The sequence below is a fragment of the Bombus huntii genome, chromosome 1, assembly GCF_024542735.1.
Source record: "Bombus huntii isolate Logan2020A chromosome 1, iyBomHunt1.1, whole genome shotgun sequence".
Taxonomy (NCBI): domain Eukaryota; kingdom Metazoa; phylum Arthropoda; class Insecta; order Hymenoptera; family Apidae; genus Bombus; species Bombus huntii.
In genome coordinates, this window is record NC_066238.1 from 14,067,207 (window position 1) to 14,088,255 (window position 21,049).

The 21,049-nt window shown below is 40.1% G+C and overlaps 4 protein-coding genes across 11 annotated transcripts; 2 read left to right on the plus strand and 2 right to left on the minus strand.

The window, feature by feature from the left end:
- Positions 1-73: 73 nt before the first annotated feature.
- LOC126869564 (exopolyphosphatase PRUNE1) lies at positions 74-5,983 on the minus strand. Of its 5 annotated transcripts, none has more exons than XM_050626321.1 (6): positions 4,283-5,983; positions 1,432-1,567; positions 1,073-1,344; positions 706-947; positions 467-628; positions 74-387 (listed from the first exon to the last, which is right to left on the minus strand). In XM_050626321.1, the coding sequence occupies exons 2-6, from the start codon at positions 1,521-1,523 to the stop codon at positions 208-210; spliced, it is 948 nt and encodes a 315-aa protein (XP_050482278.1). In that variant the 5' UTR covers positions 1,524-1,567; positions 4,283-5,983; the 3' UTR covers positions 74-207. The 5 variants fall into 5 exon arrangements, with proteins under 5 accessions (XP_050482278.1, XP_050482257.1, XP_050482237.1 ...); XM_050626300.1 differs by having other exon boundaries at positions 1,432-1,673; XM_050626280.1 differs by lacking the exon at positions 4,283-5,983 and adding an exon at positions 2,607-2,755 and having other exon boundaries at positions 1,432-1,673.
- LOC126869038 (inositol polyphosphate-4-phosphatase type I A) lies at positions 2,921-15,080 on the plus strand. 4 transcript variants are annotated; one of them, XM_050625146.1, is made up of 19 exons: positions 2,921-3,061; positions 3,263-3,661; positions 3,925-4,114; positions 6,014-6,106; positions 6,941-7,096; positions 7,181-7,381; positions 7,480-7,634; positions 7,727-7,899; positions 9,768-9,909; positions 10,028-10,143; positions 10,251-10,337; positions 10,434-10,594; positions 10,671-10,854; positions 10,997-12,195; positions 12,473-12,738; positions 12,893-13,110; positions 13,240-13,562; positions 13,695-13,962; positions 14,075-15,080. In XM_050625146.1, exons 3-19 carry the CDS (start codon positions 3,997-3,999, stop codon positions 14,205-14,207), a joined length of 3,993 nt encoding a protein of 1,330 aa, XP_050481103.1. In that variant the 5' UTR covers positions 2,921-3,061; positions 3,263-3,661; positions 3,925-3,996; the 3' UTR covers positions 14,208-15,080. The 4 variants fall into 4 exon arrangements, with proteins under 4 accessions (XP_050481103.1, XP_050481109.1, XP_050481117.1 ...); XM_050625152.1 differs by lacking the exon at positions 6,014-6,106; XM_050625160.1 differs by lacking the exon at positions 6,014-6,106 and having other exon boundaries at positions 6,945-7,096.
- Positions 15,081-15,248: 168 nt separating this feature from the next.
- Positions 15,249-19,062, plus strand: LOC126869305 (protein scabrous-like). The gene is made up of 3 exons (XM_050625676.1): positions 15,249-15,909; positions 16,024-16,363; positions 17,133-19,062. Exons 1-3 carry the CDS (start codon positions 15,680-15,682, stop codon positions 18,681-18,683), a joined length of 2,121 nt encoding a protein of 706 aa, XP_050481633.1. The 5' UTR covers positions 15,249-15,679; the 3' UTR covers positions 18,684-19,062.
- A 262-nt stretch (positions 19,063-19,324) lies between these two features.
- On the minus strand, positions 19,325-20,995 carry LOC126869595 (zinc finger protein OZF-like). The gene is made up of 3 exons (XM_050626391.1): positions 20,681-20,995; positions 20,277-20,456; positions 19,325-20,129 (listed from the first exon to the last, which is right to left on the minus strand). The coding sequence occupies exons 1-3, from the start codon at positions 20,834-20,836 to the stop codon at positions 19,365-19,367; spliced, it is 1,101 nt and encodes a 366-aa protein (XP_050482348.1). The 5' UTR covers positions 20,837-20,995; the 3' UTR covers positions 19,325-19,364.
- Positions 20,996-21,049: the final 54 nt, after the last annotated feature.

Here is a 21,049-nt window from a genome sequence, read left to right on the forward strand (position 1 = left end):
ACAACTTAGCTTAAATTAAAGAGTTTCGAAACAACTTAGCTTAAAGTAAAATGAGTCATTTTGTTTCCTATTGTTCTTATTTCATTTATTTGGAAGATTGAACTCAACGAACTGACACTGCCATCTGAAATGTGACTTCTTATAATCTCTCGCATTTTGTCTTTACAAATTCAACTTCAAGCAAGAGATCCTATCACGAATAGTTACTCAGCATCGACACTCCAACGAAACGGTATCTCGAATGATCGGTAAAATTTGTTTTCGCGTGGCACGTAGATTCCTTTGTTCATAAAGGAACAAATTAACATCTCCATCTTCTTGGTGAATTTTTCTAATCAAACTCAATTCGAGAGATGGTTGCGTAGACGCCATTAAAGCTTCTATTATCTGTTAATAGTAAAATTGAGCCAAGATCGTATCTCTATCGACAGATCGAATAAAATAAAAACGGAAAGATTGTGCTAACCTTATCTCTTAGCCGATTGGCATGAGACGAAAAAACAGCGATATCTCGAGATATTTCTTGCGCATTAAGTTGCATTCCCATTAGAACGACGATCGTAGTGTTTTTACATTTGGCAAAATTTCCAAGACTTTCTAGATAATCCTCTTGTAAATCGAGGAAATCCTAAAGTGCGATATGCAAATTGAATGAATTACAATTCATACGTAAAAGAAGGAATACGCGTATGCTTTAGTTTTTACCTTCACCAACATAGGCAATCCAACAATCGGTATGCCAACAATTACTTTTAAATCTTTGATCAAAAGATCATCGATAGTCAATTCGCTAATGTCAGATTTTGCTTTGACGATCTCGTTAAACACTTTATCTCTGTCTAGATCTAATAGTCCAACTTTTTCCAGAGATTCCACGATTTCCACATCGGCGGGAGTAGCACGATCGGCCTCTTTTGAAAAATTACAAGTATCGACCAAGATTGGACCTATAAAAATTGCAATAACAATTACGTTTAAATAACGCAAAATCAATTTGATGTCTGAATAATATATTCGAGTAAAATTTAATGAAAGCCATCTTGTTTGTTTGCTTGCTGACTTGCTTGCATACCTCTCAGAAGACTCGATATCTGCGAGTCTATTATTTCTGCATGTTTATCGAATAAATTTCGCGCCACTAGCGTCGCGCAACTGCCTACGCTCTCCAGATGTATTTCTCTACCAGGCCACAGCCACCGTTCGTCTTGTGGTCTGTGATCGATTATTTTTACTACAGAATCCATTAGATAAGTGTCTTCGTCCGGAAGGTTATGATGATCAACGAGCACCAGTTCCAATTTCGTTTCCACATTCTTCTTTAAAGCTTTCAAATCTATTTGATCCCTATTAATATACATACGATCATCTATCTATACAATTTACTTTCATTTTTTCATTCTATAACATTTGTTAGAAAATCTTGTAACTTACCGAAATGTCAGCAAGTTGGAAGGTATGTTGTGACGTTTCAAGAAGAATACGACTTCAGTTTTTACACGATACTCTCTTTCAGATATATTCATCAACGGAATAACCACTAAATCTGTTTCCTTCCTTTTAATTCCGTCTAAATATTCAGAAAAAGCTTGAATCAATGCCGATACGGCAGAGTCTAAATCACAAGATTCATTACCCAAAACGATGCAGATTCTTTTGTAAGCCAGCGGCTTCGACTAAAATAATATACAAACCAATACCTCATTAAATATTTACTTTGTCTCTTCTAAAAATTTTTTATAAAAAGATTTTTGTTCCTATTATACCGATATCTTAGATTATCATCCAATAATTTTATCCACCAGTGTTTATCCCTTTCACTTGTATATTTCGAAATTTGTCTGCTTCGGATTTTCATTTTCAATTCATTTTTACATATAGTTGCGCAAAATAACAATGTATGCTGATAAATAACTAAATATCTTATATTTTTCAAGTTTATTTTCAGTTTTCTACACACATATTCAATTTATTATCTAATATCGTTAAATAATACAATAATTCCGGTTTTTTTTTATCTTTTTTTAAGCAAAATAGGATAACATATTTCAATTTTTTAATGACTAACAATTTTAAATGTCTCAAAGATTTGGCGCGCAAAAGATACAAACTGAAACTATCTGTTACATATTACATCACATGTAACTGCTACCAACTATAGTTGCAATTCGTGGTATTAATTTGTTCGAGCAAAATTTTCTTAAGAAGAATGTAATTACAATTTTTCTCGTCATCTACGTTGTGATAGATATACGTGGTATAAATTTAGACGAGAAATTATGAATGTAAAATTATTACTATAGATATCAAAATATAGATATTGATATCAATATTAATTTTAACATGTTCTTAATGCAATATAAATATAATAACAAAGGAATAATTACGATGGAACTAATGATATGGAAAAACAAAGAAAAGAAATAATTAGTGATATAAATAAATTATCCAATTGCATTATATTAGCTTATTATATATACTACATAATATTATTTAGCACTCAACTTATTTAGTAGAAGTGAACACGTGTATTATTGTCTTGTTATAATTCACGAAAAATATAACTTTATTCACTACAGCAATCCAATTAAAACAAAACAGAAATTTACCAAGACTGCTTTCGATGCGGATAGAAATGATTCCATGCTTCTTTACTATGTTGCAGGATTTGTTTATGTACATATCATATAACTAATCAACTGACTTCATATATTGTGAATTCATGTCTGTTAATTACGTGTGAATTTTGAGATCTCTTGAAAAAGCTGTCGGTTTATTTGGTTGCTAGTATAGAACAAACAAGTAGATCGTTGTATTAAATATAGAAAAAAGTTAGCAAAGAAACGTATTGAAAATTATTGGCAAGTGCTATTGAATTTTGTCGAGCACATCAGAGCATACTCGGAGGTATTCGAGTTGAATCGGAAATCTTCGTTAATACACGAAAGATACCGAGATCGAACGAAGCAAACGACAGTATGGCCGCGACCACTTGCTCCTTTGTCTGATAGTCGTTGATAGGTGTCATACGTCGTACGTCGTATGTTTCGAGATGCGAAATACGGTACACATTCATTTCACATTCGTTCGATAGTTATTTTGATCCAATAGCTTTGATCTTTGGATAGATTACTGGTGCATTCACATTTTCTTGCAAGCATGTTTTTTTATTTTCATATTAGCATGAAAATAGCCATCGCAACGCGATATATTTGAAATCTGATTAGCGTGATATTAGTTGTCTCACTAGTGATTTTGGTACTAGGAACACGATATACGTCCGACAAGGCGAATTACGGCGAGGAGAAACTGATGGATTATTTGAGAATAATTTTCGAGAGGATATTAGAGCATACTGCCTACACGAAGATGCGGTACAATATATCTGCTTGCGGTTCCATCGCTTGTTATCTTTGTTCTGCACTTTCGTTTTTACGTCCCCAGTGATCAAAATTATCTACTTCTCATTACTTATTCGATAGATTAAACGATTTGATAAATAACATATCTTCTCCCAAAATGCATGCTGTTGCGGAGATAGTGAAAATAATGACATTAAAAGAAAAAGAAATGCAAGCGTGGAGTGCGATTATATGAAGGGGGGTTGGGGGTTGGGGGTTGGGGAGAAGGAGAAACATGGAAAAAGATGAGAAAAAAGTACAAGGTGTGTATGGGACAATATAGGTTATAGATTTCAGAGATCGGTCTTTATATTCGTTCGCGTTCAGTAGAATTAGGAATAAGGATTAGATGACTTTGTTTTCCATTTCGTTTTATTCCACTGTTCTACGTTCTATTCCGCGTTTCGTTTCCATTTCGTTCCATGTTCCGTTCCGTTTCGTTTCGTTTTTTACTTTGGAAATTTGACGTAACACCGTGAAAGAAAGAGATGCGATACACGTGTCATTAAATGTTTATTCTTGATAGATAACAAGAAAGAAGAGTACGTGATCGCAGATAACGTGGAAGTTACCCACGGGTAGACGGGTGCCTTCCGCGATGCGGTTTAACAAGCAAGAATTGTTGACCCTGGCTACGCAACCTTCACAGAAATTCGAGAAGGAGGGTATATTGTATGTACGCGAACGTCAAGAAGGCTTCTTTCGCAGAACTGAGAGTGAGTGATCAGATTTAGTCCTTGACAAATAGAAATAATATTAGCGTATTTGTCGCCTATTTTTTCATCGATTCAATTGTACGTTGTACATGTAATTTTAAATGCTCCAATCAACGCATGTTCTTTCCTTATCTAAGTTGTATATTTGATCATTGAAAATAAACTCACGTGATACGCAAATTCTTCGTCTTGTATTTAATATAGAGCCAACCTTTCATCTGTTTTCCAAAAGGATACGATTCGCGCATCACGTACATATATTATCAGTTGGTGAGATTTTTTAGTTTTGTGAGATTCGTACAATGCTCGCGTGTATAACATAAGACGCCCGTTTACAGTCACCGATTTACGCGGCTATTGCCATTGCTGCCCTCACCTTCGCCGCTGACTTCAACGCTGACGTCACCGCCGTCTGTATAAGCCAAACGATCATACCATTTTTTCTTCTCTTTTAATAATTTCCCAAGTATCAACGAATCGTCAAGCGTCAAATATCGCTATCCGTTTCAAGCTATTTGTCTCCCTTTTCCGCCGAGTACGAAGAATTTGTCGAGCTCTCGTGTAAACCTTTTGAATGCATAAGCATTTAAAAAACCTTTCGTATATTACATACTTACACACGTCGAAGCTACGAAACATCCCGAATCGAATACATATGTATTCCTATTTACACATGTACACGTACTAAGAGCGAAACATTGTTTCATTTACATTGTTATTCCTTTGTTTATCCTTTTGATATTATCCTTGCTGTTATTGCTGTTGTTGCAAAGATTTACCGTGGCTGTTTAATGATTTGATTAAAATATCACCTACTGGACGAGTATGAAAATTATTCGATATTAATACATTTTAATACAAATATCGCTACCTTATTAACAGATATGACAACAACAACAACAATAATAATAATAACACAATTTTGATACGGTGTGTCATTCTGATGGCGCATACTAGATTTTAATACAATATGCATCTAATTTCAATAAATAGTTTGAAAAAAGATGATTGAAAGATACTGTTATGTGTTAGAATACTATTATCCACGGTACCAGAACATCTTACAAGATGTCATAATAAAGTCAAAATCGTGATTTTATACCTGCATTAAATGGCAATTAACGAATTCGGTATGTCGCGTAGCTACTTGAATATTCTGTGTTTGTGTATGTATGTGTGTATATACGTATGTATACATATATATTGTGTATGCATATACACATATGCATATTTTTCTATATATTTATACATATAGTATGTTGCATTTTATACTTAACATCTGTAGATTTATTGTACTTTCTATTTTCAAGTTTGTGGACTTGTCAATTATATTTTTATTTTCTTTTTCTATTTTTTGTTTTAAAAACTGATTTCTGCGAATCGAGCATGCTTGGAAATTGTGACTGACGATCGATGGAAGAATCTCCTGTCGGACGTGTGCACGATCGTTCATGGATTGAAACCGTCTCGCTGCGACTCGATCGAATCGCTTATGTTCGCTAAACAAAGCTACCGCGATACAACATATTCGAAAATGTTCCTTGTTTTTCTGGCTGAGATCGACTCGAGAGCGGTAACAAGTGACAACGCGTATTGCAACAGACGTGATAAGAATAAGGAGAAAACAAAATTGGATAGTGAGAGAGGGGCAAGGGAAGACGGGTGGGAAGAAGGTAGCGTTCGATCTTCGACTGTAGCTTGTAGTATGTATACTGTATATATTGTATATACTGTATGACGTATACGATCGCCTTTATGACTCGAAGCGAGACGAATAAAACAGCTTGTATCAAGGAATGAAAAGACGAAAACGTACCGCTTAGTGTACAGCCACGTCCGACTGCGTTCAGATATTAGAGCACGTTAATTAAGCTACCTGTAGCTACGTATAATTTGCAGGTACAGGTAAAAAATCTGACAACAAATATCAAAAGGGAAAAACACATAAGACACTACGAGACCTCAGTTGCGTTACAGCCAGTACGAGTAAAGGTATATTGGAGTTTTTTTTGTTTTTCATCCAAAATTTTCTCCTTCACACTGTCTTAACTCGATCAATCGCGATTAACACGCTTCTCGTTACGCGCTAACTTCAGTCCAATCGAATCAAATCAAATTGATTTCTGTCGATCGAGATCTCGTTCGTCCTTTTTTCACGTTTATCGATACTTATATTCTTTTCCTCGATCACGCCATATCCAACTGCCATTCCCATCGGGCACGGTGCTACTCTATTTTTACTGCATACCATATTTACTCGTACGCGTGTCTTCCTTTAACATTTCCCCTTAATTTTTTCACCTTAATCTCTCGATGGAATAGCACGATTCCGCGTCCGCGTCACATAAACCTTATTATTCTACCTATATTGTTATAGATCGCATGCATTCTTAGCTTTCTTAGTTCTACAAATGTATGTTCTTTACTCTACTAGTGTATCGCATAGTTGCCTTGTCTGACGAATGCCTGGAAATCGTATCTCCGTAAAACAATAGCGTAGACAATCAGCCACAGCCTGTCGTGTGATCTCCGCTCATCCCTTTCCATTTATTTACCTCTGTGACCTATGTGTATGTACATGTATATCGTATATGTATTTACCTGGATGCGTAAATGTAACTTTGTCGAATATCTTCAACTCACTACTTATGACTCATTCTCTGTTCCCTTTCTATTTTATTGTACATACATATATATCCTTTTCTAGCCCGTTTCTTTCTTCCTAAAGACAGAAGAAAGCAACTTCGGACGAAATACCTGTTTTCATCACAGATGAAAACACGCTAACAGACTAACACGGAGTTGTCGCTCTTCTCTGTTGCATAGTAAGTTTGGAGAGATGGTGCAGATTACGGGGAAACCTATTGTTTTATTTCAAATCACGGGAGCAATGGTCGGAGCCTTTAGGTGTGATAATACTGGAACAATGTTTTGTTCGCATGGAACAACCGAGCAATCAGATCCCGTATGGATTCAGTATAGGTAAGCACATTTGGTTTTTCAAGAAACGACGCCTGTAACGTCTGACCAATGAGCAGCAATATAGTAAGAAAGGATTGATTTCAGTATTCGACGGAGGTTTATTCCAAGCGTTAGGTGCAAATTCGGCCGAGGAGAGGGACAGTTGGTTGCAAGCCCTTCAGCTTGCCAGCTACGAATGTATGCGAAGTCAGTTATTGGCGTTGCAGCAACGCATAGAAGCGTTCAGTGGGCACAAACACGATACCGACATCCAAATGTTACGCTTGCAACGTGGAATTTCGACAGGTCCGCCATCTTCGTTTTTCTCTTACTCTATCCTTCCTAATAGGTATTTATTATTCTAGTTGTTTCGAAGCTGTCATCGGACTTGACCCTTGTTTCAGATCCTGCCGAAATACCGATATGCGAGATATCGTTGGCATGCGACAACCTCCTTTGCGACGGTCACGGTCGACCACCTAATCCGGTTCTAGAGGTAGATGTGCAAGTGAAAAGTTCAAAAACTTGGATTAAATATGCGCGAACAGAGGTAGTAGAGGTAAATTTCTAAACAAACTCATTCCAGTGTGTTATATTGCTTAGTTTTCATACCAATCTCTCCCTCTCTCTCTCACACATAAACACACACAGCGAAGCAGCAATCCCGGCTTTCTAACGACTGTCAGTTTCCGAGCTAGCGACGGGCTAACCACGGAAACCAAAGTGAGGATAACCGCTTACGATGTCAGGGAACGCGTGAGTCAAACGGCGACACCGATTGGAAGCGCGATCGTGACGTTGAACGCGATTCAAGATACACCTAGGTAATTTGACCGACTACTACTACCATCATTCCCATTAGCAATATTGTTATTACAATGTTGTTTAACTTTTTTCCTTTTCGTTTTTCCTTTTGTTATATCAGTAGTCGTTTTTGCATTATTACTACTATTAGAGCTTTGTGCCTGACTCCAGGAAGGAACTACTGTAATAGTTGATTGTTTCTTTGGAGATAAACTTTTATTTGACGAGACTTCTTCCACATTCCAGAATTTGTTCACTTCTTCGTGAAGAGTCTTCAGTGTCGCATTGCAAGTTGCTTTTGATGGTTGCTTCCTTGTGCCTGTATCGCCTGTGACGATTCAACCTAATGCTGTATTTCGCAACTGCATGTTTTTGTCTGCTTGATCGACTCTTCCTTCGCGAAGGAAGTCCCAAAACAGTTGTGCTCCAATGAGACTGTCTACCTCAGCTGCTCGGTGGAACTGTGGATCGGCTAATGGAATCTTACCTGGTAGCTCTAACCTATTTCGATCAATGTTTTCTGATGGCATTGCTTGTATAACGTTGTAGACCAGCAGAAACGTTAAGTCTGCTGTATAGTCGCTAATTCGTGAATGAACCTTGGTTCGAGTCGTTCGATTGATGTGCGAAGTCATATGGTTCGCACCACAGAGAGGTATATTGACTCTTTTGGTGGTTAATCCTAGTCGTTTACATGCATTGGTTGTCAGGAAATGTGCCTGAGAGCAGGAGTCCAACAGGACTCTGCATCTTTGCGGTTTCCCGGTTTGATCCTTGATATTTATGACCGCTGTGGATAAAATGATATCCGGTGACATTCCTGGTGATCGACATGCTAAATTAGTCTGAGTTGGTTGTCTTGAGTTCTCGCTATCAGCATGTAGAAGAGTGTGGTGTTTTTTACGGCATACCCTGCAGTTCCAAGCTGTAGCTTGTTTAGACGTTGTAGAGGAGATACCTCGAATAATGCTTTTAAATGATTGTATACGATCTTGGCAGGCTGGTTGTATAGTCTCTCTAAAATTTCCCAGGCGATTGGGTAGTTACGAGCTGTATTTGACAACGATGCTATTGCATCAGCCGCTTCCTGCGTTAGGCAAGAGCGGAGATATATTAATTTCTTACAGTCATCGATCCGGGAATTATCGTGAACCGTGCAACGGAATTGATCCGCGAACCCGGCCCAATCTTCGTAGGCTCCTGAAAATGTAGCAGCTTCATTCGCGACTAGACCTGCATATGATGTGCTCGGTGTGTTCATCATATTTCCGTCAGTTGGTTGTCTGTTCGGTCTCGTAACTCTCTCAATTAAGTCCGCAATGTCTGCTTTGCATTGCAAGAATTTATTCTTTATGGTCATGCGTTCATTTCGTGCTTGACCCTCGTCTGTATCGTCTAGTTCGCTCTGATTTGTACTATATGTGGCATATTCTGTTTCTAAATCGTTCAAACGGTATTTAAGGAAGGTTACTGCCCCTCCTTCCTCGTAATTATCAAGTAACGCTTGAGCATCAGCTAATTCTTCAGTGAATGCTACCCGTTTCAACTTTAATTGTTTCATGCGTCGTCCTGTGTGTATTCTTCGTTGCTTATAGTTGAACTATATTGGGACTTTGTCGTGCTGTGTGTACTGTCCGATGGTTGAAGCTTAATTGCCGCGTGCCCTTCCGGCTGATCCTTGCCTGGGTTCTTCCTGGCCTCGAGTCATTACGTTTACTGCCCTGGGAGGACCGGTAATTTAGAATTTCCTAATGAGGGAAATGGGCCTGTCCGTGCCATAAGCGGACAGCCAACTAAAATTCCGAACAGACCTTTTTACCCGTCCCTCGATTTCCTTACCAATTTTCTCATTCTATCGCCTCTCTGACTAGTGATCGAACGTTTTTAGATTGAGGATACCTTTGAAGTCGGCAAAAACAACAACTGTTGGCTTTTTGACGATCAACGTGTGGAATTTGGAAGCGGAAGACAGAGGGAACAGTACAGAAAGTACGCCATCCAAGGAACCTTCTTGCGGAATGAATCATCAGGTAAACATCGACCTATCGCCAATTATTTTCCTGTCATCGCCAGATTTGTCATGTTCTATAGTCCCTCTTTTTGTTTTTTTCATTCCGGTGTGTGTGTGTGTATGTTGATTTTTTTTAGGTACTTTCGCACAGACGATCACAATCATTACCACCTAGATTGGGAACCAAAATCAAGTTGCCGCATCAAGGACAACTCAAGCTTCTCTTTGCTAATCCATACATACAAACATACAGGTACAATTTTAATAATAAATTAAATTTGCGTGTATCTTTTCTTTCTTTCTTTCTCTCTTCTCTCCTTTCGTCACATTTCTCTGGAATCGCATGCATCGTCGTTTCAGGTTTCACTCTGGTTTAGGCGGCGATATTTGTGTACACGAAATCATGGCAGAGAGTAAACTTTGTTTCCAATTCCCACAGCATTTACTGTGAGTATTCCTCGTTTACTGTAACATTTTGTTTCGCGTAAGCTTGCTTCACGAATCAAGTAGATAACATAGAAAACATTTTTTCCATTTCTACAGTGCAATTTGGATTCAAGAAGAGAAAGAACTGCTGCAAGAAGTAGCTGGCATGGGTGAACTACGAGAGCCCTGGCATACAAAGCAAATCGAATTGCTTGATCGCCATCTTCATCTTTTACATCTTTATTCACAAGCTAAAGAGAATTTGGCCGCGTTCAAAGGTAAACGAAAACGTTTACCATATGAAACGCCCTACCTCGTGCGCCTCACTAATCGTTGAAATAATAACATTTCTAGGAAGTTATTTCAAGCGATCGTCGCGCAGAAACGATAGGACGCTCGAATTTGCACCTGTCAACTTACACCTTCAAAGAATGTGGGTGCATAACGATACGTTAAACAGATGCGGATTTTATGACTTTATCACTGTCGGAGCATTCACTGCGCATTCGCATAAAAGTAAAAACGGCGGACTCATTAGGTAACTTATATATAAACTATAGAGTTTGAACAGTGTGAATAGAATCGAAGGACGAGTGGATCAGAGAATGGATAGATCGATAGATGATTAGGTAAATATGTAGAATATATCCTCATATCGTTGACTGTATACCATTTGACAGGTTGCTGCAAGCGCTAAAAGAATCGCCAACGCGTGGCAATCAGTTGTATCAAGGAACATCGAAGATAACGATGGCACACGATGCTATTCAAGCAATTAAGCAACTCCGGCGAGACGTTGTCGACGCTATGCGTGCTTTGATGAAACTCGCGAAAGACAAACAAACCAGTGGAATGTTACCAATTTGCGAAGATATGATCACAAAGACCAGAATTTTGCTCAGTCTGTGGGATCCTGGCTTGGTCGAAGAAGCATTAACTTTTTTAGAGGAATACAAAGTAGCCAAGGTTCATGAAACTTCGAACGAAAACTCTCTGAATTTAGACTTTAAAACGAACCAATCATTGTCTCCTTTTAAGAGAATTACGCAACAGTTGAACTTTGACTTGAAAAGTCCGGACTTTGACGATTTCGTTACACCCGATACTCCGGAATGTGTGAGAGATCTGTGGACAAAAGAGAACGAGAAAAACGGTTATACGGCCTCGTTTCCCTCGAAAAATGAACACGTTCATGTGAACCATCACGTTAACACCACTAATCAAGATAACGTTACCGATGGAAAGGACGAAGAAAATTTTGTTATTTTTCCAGATGTCGAAAACGATGCTAAAAATTCGGAAATTATCGAAACTTGCGCAGAAACGTCGACCAGTGAAAACGTCAACGACGACGCTGATGACATCAATGACAGTGGGAACAATCCCGTCGTTAGCGATACTATCTTGACTACAAATGCTAGCAAATGCGAGGACAACGAAGAACGAGAGGCGGATATCAAAGGCGACATTGATCCATGCAAACGGTTCCTAGATACTCAAAAGATGTGCAATTCACCGTCTGCTAATTATTACAAACCTACTGACGAACCCGAGCCGTGGGATCTGACCCAATTAAATATCGAGGCGAGTGTAATGTGTTTAGTCTCGAAAGTTAAGTTTCTTTGTGGAAGATGTAGTAGTCCGGCTGTACGACTGCGGAATAAAAATATCGTAGGCAGATCGCATAGCTTGAAAGGATGCGCTCCGACTAATCGTAGCAAAACTGTTCATGTTGTGACGATTCAACCGAAAAACGACATTAAAAATAACGACGAATCGAGCAAGTTACTCGATGCATCTGTGGAAAATCGTTCGAATTTTCGACAACAACCGAGTCCAGGTTCGGAGAAGATACCAGCCTTTTCTAAAGCCAAAGAAGGTAAAAAACTAGATCGTCGATAATCCTTCGCAACTTTGATTCCTATCGTTTAACTAGTGTTTTTATTGCGTGAGAACCACGATTCGTTATCCTTACTATATTTACGTATTTGCAAATGTAGAAATCAGGTTTTTTTTTAAATATTTAAATCTAGTCTAAGAAAATGTATAAAAGAAAGAAAAGAACAAACAAATTAGAAAAGTGTCGATTGATAAATCGGTAATTTTATTCTTGGTTCATGTATACGAGTAAACACAGTATTGTTTTTGTTTTAAAGTGTGCCAAGCTGTCGACTCGATGACGCGAATGATTAAAAGCAATTCGGGACAAAGGAACAAATTCACCGAAGGCTTAGATTTTGCCTCAATCGTCGATTGGACTAGCGAGCTCAGGCCGAGTATGAAAAAATTACGCCAAGCTATGGATGGATTGCTGAAAACTGCTCGATTGACGCATTCGGTATTTAGAGTGCAAGAGGATCCGAAAATGGCTCAACGCGCTTGTAACGTTCGGTACAGGCGAGACGTATGCTTTAGTCAAGCGGTAAGTTTTTTATATCCTTCTTTTTGCCTCTACTACTCTTCACTTGATTAATTACGCTTCCCTCGATCACTTCATCACTCGGTGATTCTTTCACTTAACAGTTTCTTAACAGTTGGATAACGATACATGTAATAATCTGGAATCGTGATTTCAGTTGACTAGCTTGGTATCGGGATTGATGGCAAAGCTTTGGTGCCAAAGACCCGATCCCATGTTTCTTCTAATCTTGACCACCCTTGGTCCTTTGGTCTCGTTCGAGGGACTTGTCAGTTATTACGGAGACGAGATAGATATGTGGGGAGACATGACTGTAGCGGTAGAAGATATGCATACCGTAACTTTCACGCTGACTAGATGTGGAATCGAACCGAGGTTAGTATTGCCGTCTGTGTCTCGGTATTAATTCAAGCTATTCATGACAATCGGACATTGACGAATCCCGCATACATAAAAGCGAATAAATATATTCTGCAACGATAAATAGTGGCACAAACGTTTCAGGTTCGAGGGAAATTGTAACGCTCCGTTTCAACAACCAGTACCAAGAGTACTCGGTTCTCGAACAGCACTAACAGTGATACTTCCTGTGCCGGATGCGATCTATTCTCTGCTGCCGTTGGTTCCTTCTTCTAGGCAAACGATTTCCTTCAATGTTACCCCGGTCTTCTTTAACGTCGGTATTAACGAAATGGCTTCCCTGGCGGAGAGTCTCGGAACCACGAAACCACAGGAAAAAAGCAATATGGATAATTTCGAAAGACTGAACGAGTATTATTTGCGTTTCAAGAAGCTGAATTTGCCAACGGAAACGTCGTCAAAACGACGTAAGATTCTTCTATTCGTTTTTTTTAAATATTTTAGTATCTAAATGTATAGTGGTGTTCGATTCGCTTACATCCTCATATACTTTTTGTTCATTCACCTTTTCTCTATGTTTTATCATTTTAATCTATTAGTTGGCGCAAGATCGCCGCTCGGCCAAACGTTAGCAGAACTGATGACGAATCTAAAGACAAGTGTCCAGGCCAAAGTAAACAAGAACGTGGAGGTGTTACAATTATCCTCACAAATTTGTCGAAGAATGCGCGGTTTGAGGTTTACCAGCTGCAAAAGCGCAAAGGATCGCACCGGGATGTCGGTAACACTGGAGCAAGTGAACATCTTGACTGCCGAATATCATCTGGCCGAACACGAATACATCAGAGCGCTCGACTGTATGCGAAGGTTAATTTCTTCTATCGAATATGAAATTTCAACTAGATAGCAGTAACTATTGTTTCCTAATAATACATAAACGGAAAACAGTACCACTGAGAATACCTGTTTCTAATTGCAGCGAAGGATGTCGACGGGAAAACACGTGGAAAAATATCGGAATTCGGAAATACGCGTTCAATAGCTTGCAGATCCTGACATTTCCGAAACTGTATCGGCCACCGACAGGAACTTATGGATCCGCACAAACTTAAAAATTTAATTCGTAACAAAGCACGATTTTGCCACAATACACACGATGTCAATGTGCGATCGAACTCGAGTAGAATGATTATGAAAAAGAAAAAGTTGTTATGCGTGTGCGTGTACGACTGTGTGTGCGTGATCGATTCATCATAGAAACGAAAGAGAGTGCCATTTTATTTAATACTATCGCGTGTTAGCATAGAGATCGTGAAATTTTGAAATGATGTATTTTTATTATTTCTGTACATAGAATTTTACCATAGGTAAGGATATACTCGTATATAAAAAGCGGTGAAACAGTATATATATAAAAATTTTATCGAAATTCACGTTATGTGCCAACAGTTATAATATATATAATATATATATAATATATATAGTTATAATATATAACAGTTATATATAATATATATATATAATATATATATATGTTATCGTAATTTATTAAAAGGAGGTGGGTGTGTGCTCCACCACGGTAACGACCGTGTTCCATTAAGTAGGATATATATTTTTTCGTCGGCAAAGTTATATTGTTCGATCGTCTATTAACGTCCTTGCCCTTAGCGTCTTCCGATAAAGTGCAACGGATATCGAGAATATGACGATAGATGGTGCGAGTTGAAGGATGTAGCAATTGAAAGATTACATTCGAGGATTACGTTAGGCTCTTGACGAATCAAAAGAAATGCTTTTAGCTTTGGAAACTGATTGTTCGATCAAAGTAGAGATGACACGTGAGAGTGACGATGCATTGAATCACATCGGTGTTTGTAATATACATATGTAATACTAGACTCGAGACCGCAACTGAAAAGTGCGTAAGTGCGGGATCGTGCATATTTCCAGTAAAAGTATACAAATTTTAGATTCTATCAGGGTAACAGTTGTATTTTAAATAAACTATTATCCTCTGATTTACGTACATAAAAACGGACACCAAAGGAAACGTATATATACAAGTTTTCTCTGACTCGATTTACTCTTCCTGTTTTCATTAACCGTCTTACGACGAAATTCGACGCGCGGTAATGAAATTGACCCGCAACGTATGGCCATGTGGAAATATAATTTCTTAATCGATGAGTGGAACGCCGTTAATGATTCGTGAAGATTTCGACGAACCGAAGAATGTGGAGTGGTAAAGGATCGGTAACGGTGTGACGAAGGCGGCACAGCTTGCAGGCACGAGACAATGCATGGCCATGGAGCACGTTGACTGCGTTAGCAAGCGGACACCTGCTCCTTGTGCTCTCTACCCCCAACCTTTCATGGGAAGGACGATATAAAACTGGTAGGGCGGCTGTCGGTTAAGCCAGTGAGGTTTTGGTGGTCGAGTCGGTTACGTTCGACGTTTGACGATCGCAAAAGAAAAAAAATTATCGTCGCGCCGATCCGCAGGTCATATCTAATAACGAAAGAGATCCTTGTAGTTGGCCGATGCTGTTTCACGTTCGATGCTAATAACGCGATCAGTCGAATTATGAATAGGAAAGATTGGCTGTTGTGCGTAACGTTGGTTGCGATTATTACCCGGAAAGAAATTTGCGGCGATGAAAATGTTTCCGATGCTATCAGGTCGCTACGGGAACAAGTAAACGCTCTTCTCGATCATCGACAACAGGATTACAACGCTCTCGAGGCAAGCTTGAAGCGTGCGATCGAGAAAAATACAGAGTTGTTCGTTCTAAAGAACGAAATCAAACAACTGAGGTAAAAGAAAATGTTTGTTGGTTTGTTGTTGTTGCATCGTGCGCTCCATAGCTGGTCGATTTCCAATTAACGAGCAGGATCTCTGCTCTGGTGGTGGTGTGTTCTCGTTCTCAGAAAGGAAGTGATCTCTCTACGTGGCGGTAACGGGAACGAGGCGAAAAACGAAAGGTTGCGAGTGAGATGGCTAGGAAGCGCGGTGACCGAACTTCAAGGCGAAGTTGCCCAAGTTCTTCGTACAAGAAACGCGAGCGAAGAACTTGCCGAGAGATCGAGAATGAAAGGCGAGCTATCTCTGTTGAAGGGAGACGTAGCTGCGGTTGGAAGAGGAATTGGAAATCTCGGCGGCAGAATCGCCAAAATCGAAGCGATTCTCGGAACGATTCGCGTTGATATCGCTGCGATGAAGGAACGCTTTAGTCTGTTGTTTCGCACCTGCGCCGACATTGCCAGTCAGGTAACGTTGCCGCGTCCTCTTTTTTTCATCCTTCTCCTTTCCACTTCCACTTTCTCCCGAGCTTTACATTTTTATTTTTCTCTCTTTTTCCATTCTGCCATCCTGTTCATTCTTGCGTTCGCCGCGTGGCCACCTGCTCGTGCCCGATCGATCGCACGCGCATCTGCCACTCTTTCTCTTCCTTTCCTTTCCTTTTTTCTCTTCCTTTTTCTCTCGCCATCTTCTTCCCTTCCTACCAACCCCACCCCTTTCTCGTCGTATCCCTGATCGCAAATGGTTGTGCGCTGTAAGTACTCATATACATACACTTAGTTACCTCCTTTTTAAGACAGCTGCAGAAACTCTGTAATTCGATGTACGTAAGTATTATACATATATCGCGTCCATCGTGCACGTAGAATGCCGACAAACCGAAACACCTGCTGTTTCCAGCCGCTTCGTGCGCCAGCCAATCCAAATCGATTTCAGTGGCAGATCGTTGCATCGTTCTGCAGCTGCTCTTCAAAACTTTCGTCTTTGTTTTGCTTGGCTATTGGGTTCATTTTCATCGGTCCCTTTCTCTCAGTCCCTTTTATTTCCTATATCTTCTCCTATATCCTGCCTCTCGCTGTCGCCTCTTTTCCTCTATGCGATTCTCCGCAAATTCCTGACAGATTTTCGTCTACTCTAGAACGAATACTATTGAAGCGTATAGAACTACGTTACGCGGATAATAACACGAAACTAATTGATAGTAACGTTTAATAACACGATATAATTTGAATTTCAGTTGAATTCCATGCAAATTGAGGTAAAGTCTCTTAGATGCGAATCGTTTTCCGCTAATGTGGCAAATTCGGTGACTCAACGTAACGGAGGAGGACCAGGAGAAGAAGAAGCGGAAAGGAAGACGAGAACAACAGCGGCAGCGGTATCGTCGTATTTTAGTGGAATGGTTACAAGGGATAGCGATCGCGAGACTACAGCTGCCGCGTCGTACAGTGTACGATCCCCTCGGCGCAGGTTCGCGAGAAAACATGGATATTGGAAAAGGAAGGAGGAGGGGCATCGAACGCGGCTGGACGATCGTTTAAAGAGTCTGGAGCGTAAAATTTTGTTGTCGGCTCGGAGACGAGCGTCGTTGGAAAAGCGTATCGCCACGTACGAGAATCAAGAATGGACGAGTTTGAGCAAACGAATAAAAAGCTTGGAAAAGGGTCACGTTGAATTGTCCCGCAAAATTTCAAATATTACCGAGAATGGATTTTTCACGAAGGAAGTGAACGAATCGCTTGGCTCACGACTGATCGACTCGTTACGAATTCTCGAGGACGTTATGGAAACGAACAACTCGTTCGCGAGGAGAGAATTGACACGGCTCGATGTAAATGCCGCTCGAAAAGCGGCTGAACTTTCGTTAACCAGGGAAGAGCTAAGCAATTTACGTCGCACCGTGCAAGCGTTAAGCGTAAGCGCGTCTAAGCTTCAAGAGAGGAGCGACAAGCAACAAGAGGCGATCGATCGATTAAACGGTATCCATTCGACGACTGATTTTCAGAGATACTTGTCGAGTATCGCGTCGGATACCATAACCACAAGCACAACCACAACTACTACCACCATCTCGTCATCGTCGTCGTCGTTGTCGTCCGACAACTCGTTGTTCTCGAGTTTCGAACACCTGGAGGATCGGTATCATTTAATTGGGAAGAATTTGACGGGCGATTGCGAACAAACGACCGCGAACGAACCTATGGACGGGCTGCGACTTTCGGAAGCAGGCAAAGGAGGCAGACCGATGTTGGTGTTTTGTCGCGGAGGTTGGATGGTAATAGCGCGTCGTATCGATGGGACTCTCGACTTTGATCGAAACTGGAACGATTATTCGGTCGGGTTCGGCTCTCCGGTTAGTGAGTATTGGATCGGCAACGAAATCCTTCACAGGCTGACCAATCACGGTGACAACTGCACCAGCCTTCGAATCGACATGTTGGACATTTACGGAGAACGTTGGCGCGCGGAATATCAGTCGTTCAGAGTCGAATCTGAGGAGACCGGTTACAGATTAGATGTCTACGGGTATTCCGGAAACGCAACTGACGCTCTCTCCTATCAGAACGGTATGTCATTCAGCGCGAAAGATCGAGACATGGATGCTAGCACGACTCATTGCGCGAGAAACTATCGCGGTGGGTGGTGGTTTAGTCGATGTCAACACGCCAACCTCAACGGCAAATATTCCCTAGGTCTTACGTGGTTTCGATCGGACACCAATCGATGGATGTCGATCGCATCATCGGAAATGTCTTTACGCAGAAACTCTGATTGTCGATCTCGATAGCGTTTTACTTGATTCGATTCGATTCGATTCGATATCGAACCACCTTTTTTTCCATACCAAAGACTTTTGTTAATCGTCGCATCGCAGCTGCTCGTTTGCTCGTAAGCGGTCCACATACTCGAACTTAAACGATAGATCGCCCGGGTACGCTACCTCTTTAATTATTATCGCCGTTATTATTCGCGACTTTGTCCCTTGGAAAATATTCTTCGTTCCAGCTATTTCAACGTTTATATACCCCTATATGTATAATCGTCTACGAAAATAATCGCGAGTCAAACCAGACATCGCCATCTAGCGTTCTAGAAAACTGTTATTTCGATACGATAACAGTTAATTATTCCCTTGTACGAAATAAATAAATTACTTTTTCCTCTGGTGTTTACATCTTTACTACTTTAACCATTTTGCATCTTACGCTACTATCTTGCGCAAGTTGTGAAATCCCCCTTCCCTTTGCATCAATGCGAAAGAAACGAATTTGCTCTTTAATATGCATCATTATCATTATCATCATCATCGGAACGCCCAAGGATTCGAATCATAGTGTCGGAATGCGGTACCGATCCCGATGAAATTCAGTGGGGTCGGGTCACAGATTATCGTTCTTTTATACACACGTGTAATATATATATAATATATTATACGTTATATGTATATTATTTATTTTACTTATATCTTTTACTTATTCTTACATCGTTTCTTATGAACGAACAAGCTGCCAGAACTTGCATAGGAAGCACCACATGCCTTACAAACATATGGTTTTTCTCCCGTGTGAGTAAATACGTGTTCCTTTAAATATTTGTGTCGATAAAAAGACTTGCCACAAATTTCACAATGATAATTTGCCTCGCCGGAATGCAGTCTCAAGTGATATTTTAAACCGTTCGAAGAGGCGAACGTCGCGCTACAAAACTGACAGACGAACCGTTTGTCACCCGCATGAATTTTCTCGTGTCTCTTCGTGTAACTGGGAATCACGAATCTTTTGCCACAGTATCGACAGGGATAAGACTTTACGGCATTGTGCGATTTCAAGTGAAATCGCAGTCCAGATTTCGAGGCAAACGTTTTACTGCAAATGTCGCATAGATACCGTACTTGCGTCGCCATGGGCATCGCAGTATCACCGTTACTTTGCACGTTAAACACGTTACAGCCACCGCCATCGCCATCGCCACCGCTTTCTTTCGACACGCGATTTTCCTCGTTGTTTTCGCTTTTTCCTTCTTCAGTGTGACATCGTTCGACATGCTGACGTCGTGACAATGTCGCCATCGTCTTTCCATCTGTTTTTGCATCTTCGCCACATACGATTTCCGATTTTCGCCAAAGATGCGTTGAATTCGAATTTTCCTCCTGTTTTTCTTCGAATGTACTTTGCGCTTTCGAGTCGGTCGTTTCGGGTCTCGTAGTACACGCATGCTTTGCAATGCTGCGATCCTGCAATCGCGACACATTAGAAAAGCATTAAAATCCGCTTTCTATATAATTACCAAGTAATTTTTTAATCGGTGCTTTCCCAGAGTTTCCAAAAATAACTTGTATTAAACTTACACAATATTGATTAAGTATATTAATCTTACTTACTGAACCGATTTTCCAATTGGATTCATTTATAGAAACTGATTTGTTTGCGCGGCACGATTCGTATCGTAATCTCAAGACGCGGTCCGATCTTCTGCATTGTTCGCGAAATTCGAATGTAACGGCTATCTTCCCTTCGCATTCGCGACAAATCGTCTTTGGCAGTCTGTCGTCTTCGAACAGCTAATCCAAATATATGCATATATATAAAAAAGCTATAGACGAATAGTGCGTCGTAAAAGCGTACCATGTGTATATATATATGTAATTACGTATAAAAGCATCGTATATCAAACATGTAAAAGGACGAGAAATGAAAAAGAAGAAAAAAAAAGCAGTGATCGATGAAGCGGTGAAGAAAGAAAGAATAAAAATTGTAACGTAAAAGGTATGGGGAAACTACTTACCCTTATGGGGCAGCAATCTCGAATGCGAGAACGCAACTGTTTCGAGGTTTCTCCGTCGTCAAATATCGATATTAAACGATTTTCTACGCGAAGGCATAACCTACATGTTCCACTGTTCGATGTGCAGGGTTCCGCGTAGTCTACCAACTGGTTCATCCTTTCTGTTATTGTCGCTGTTGTTCCTTATAATTAATACGATAAAGTTATTCGTTCAGATACTCGTTTCATCAAACGTACGACACACTCGCGCACTGTTTCGTGATACGTGAATCTTGGTTAGGGAAGCGAAGCCGCATGTCCAGCGTTTCACCGGTTATCCCTCCTGCTGTAGCCCAGTAGCTCTTCGCTATTCAATATTTCATTCACAAA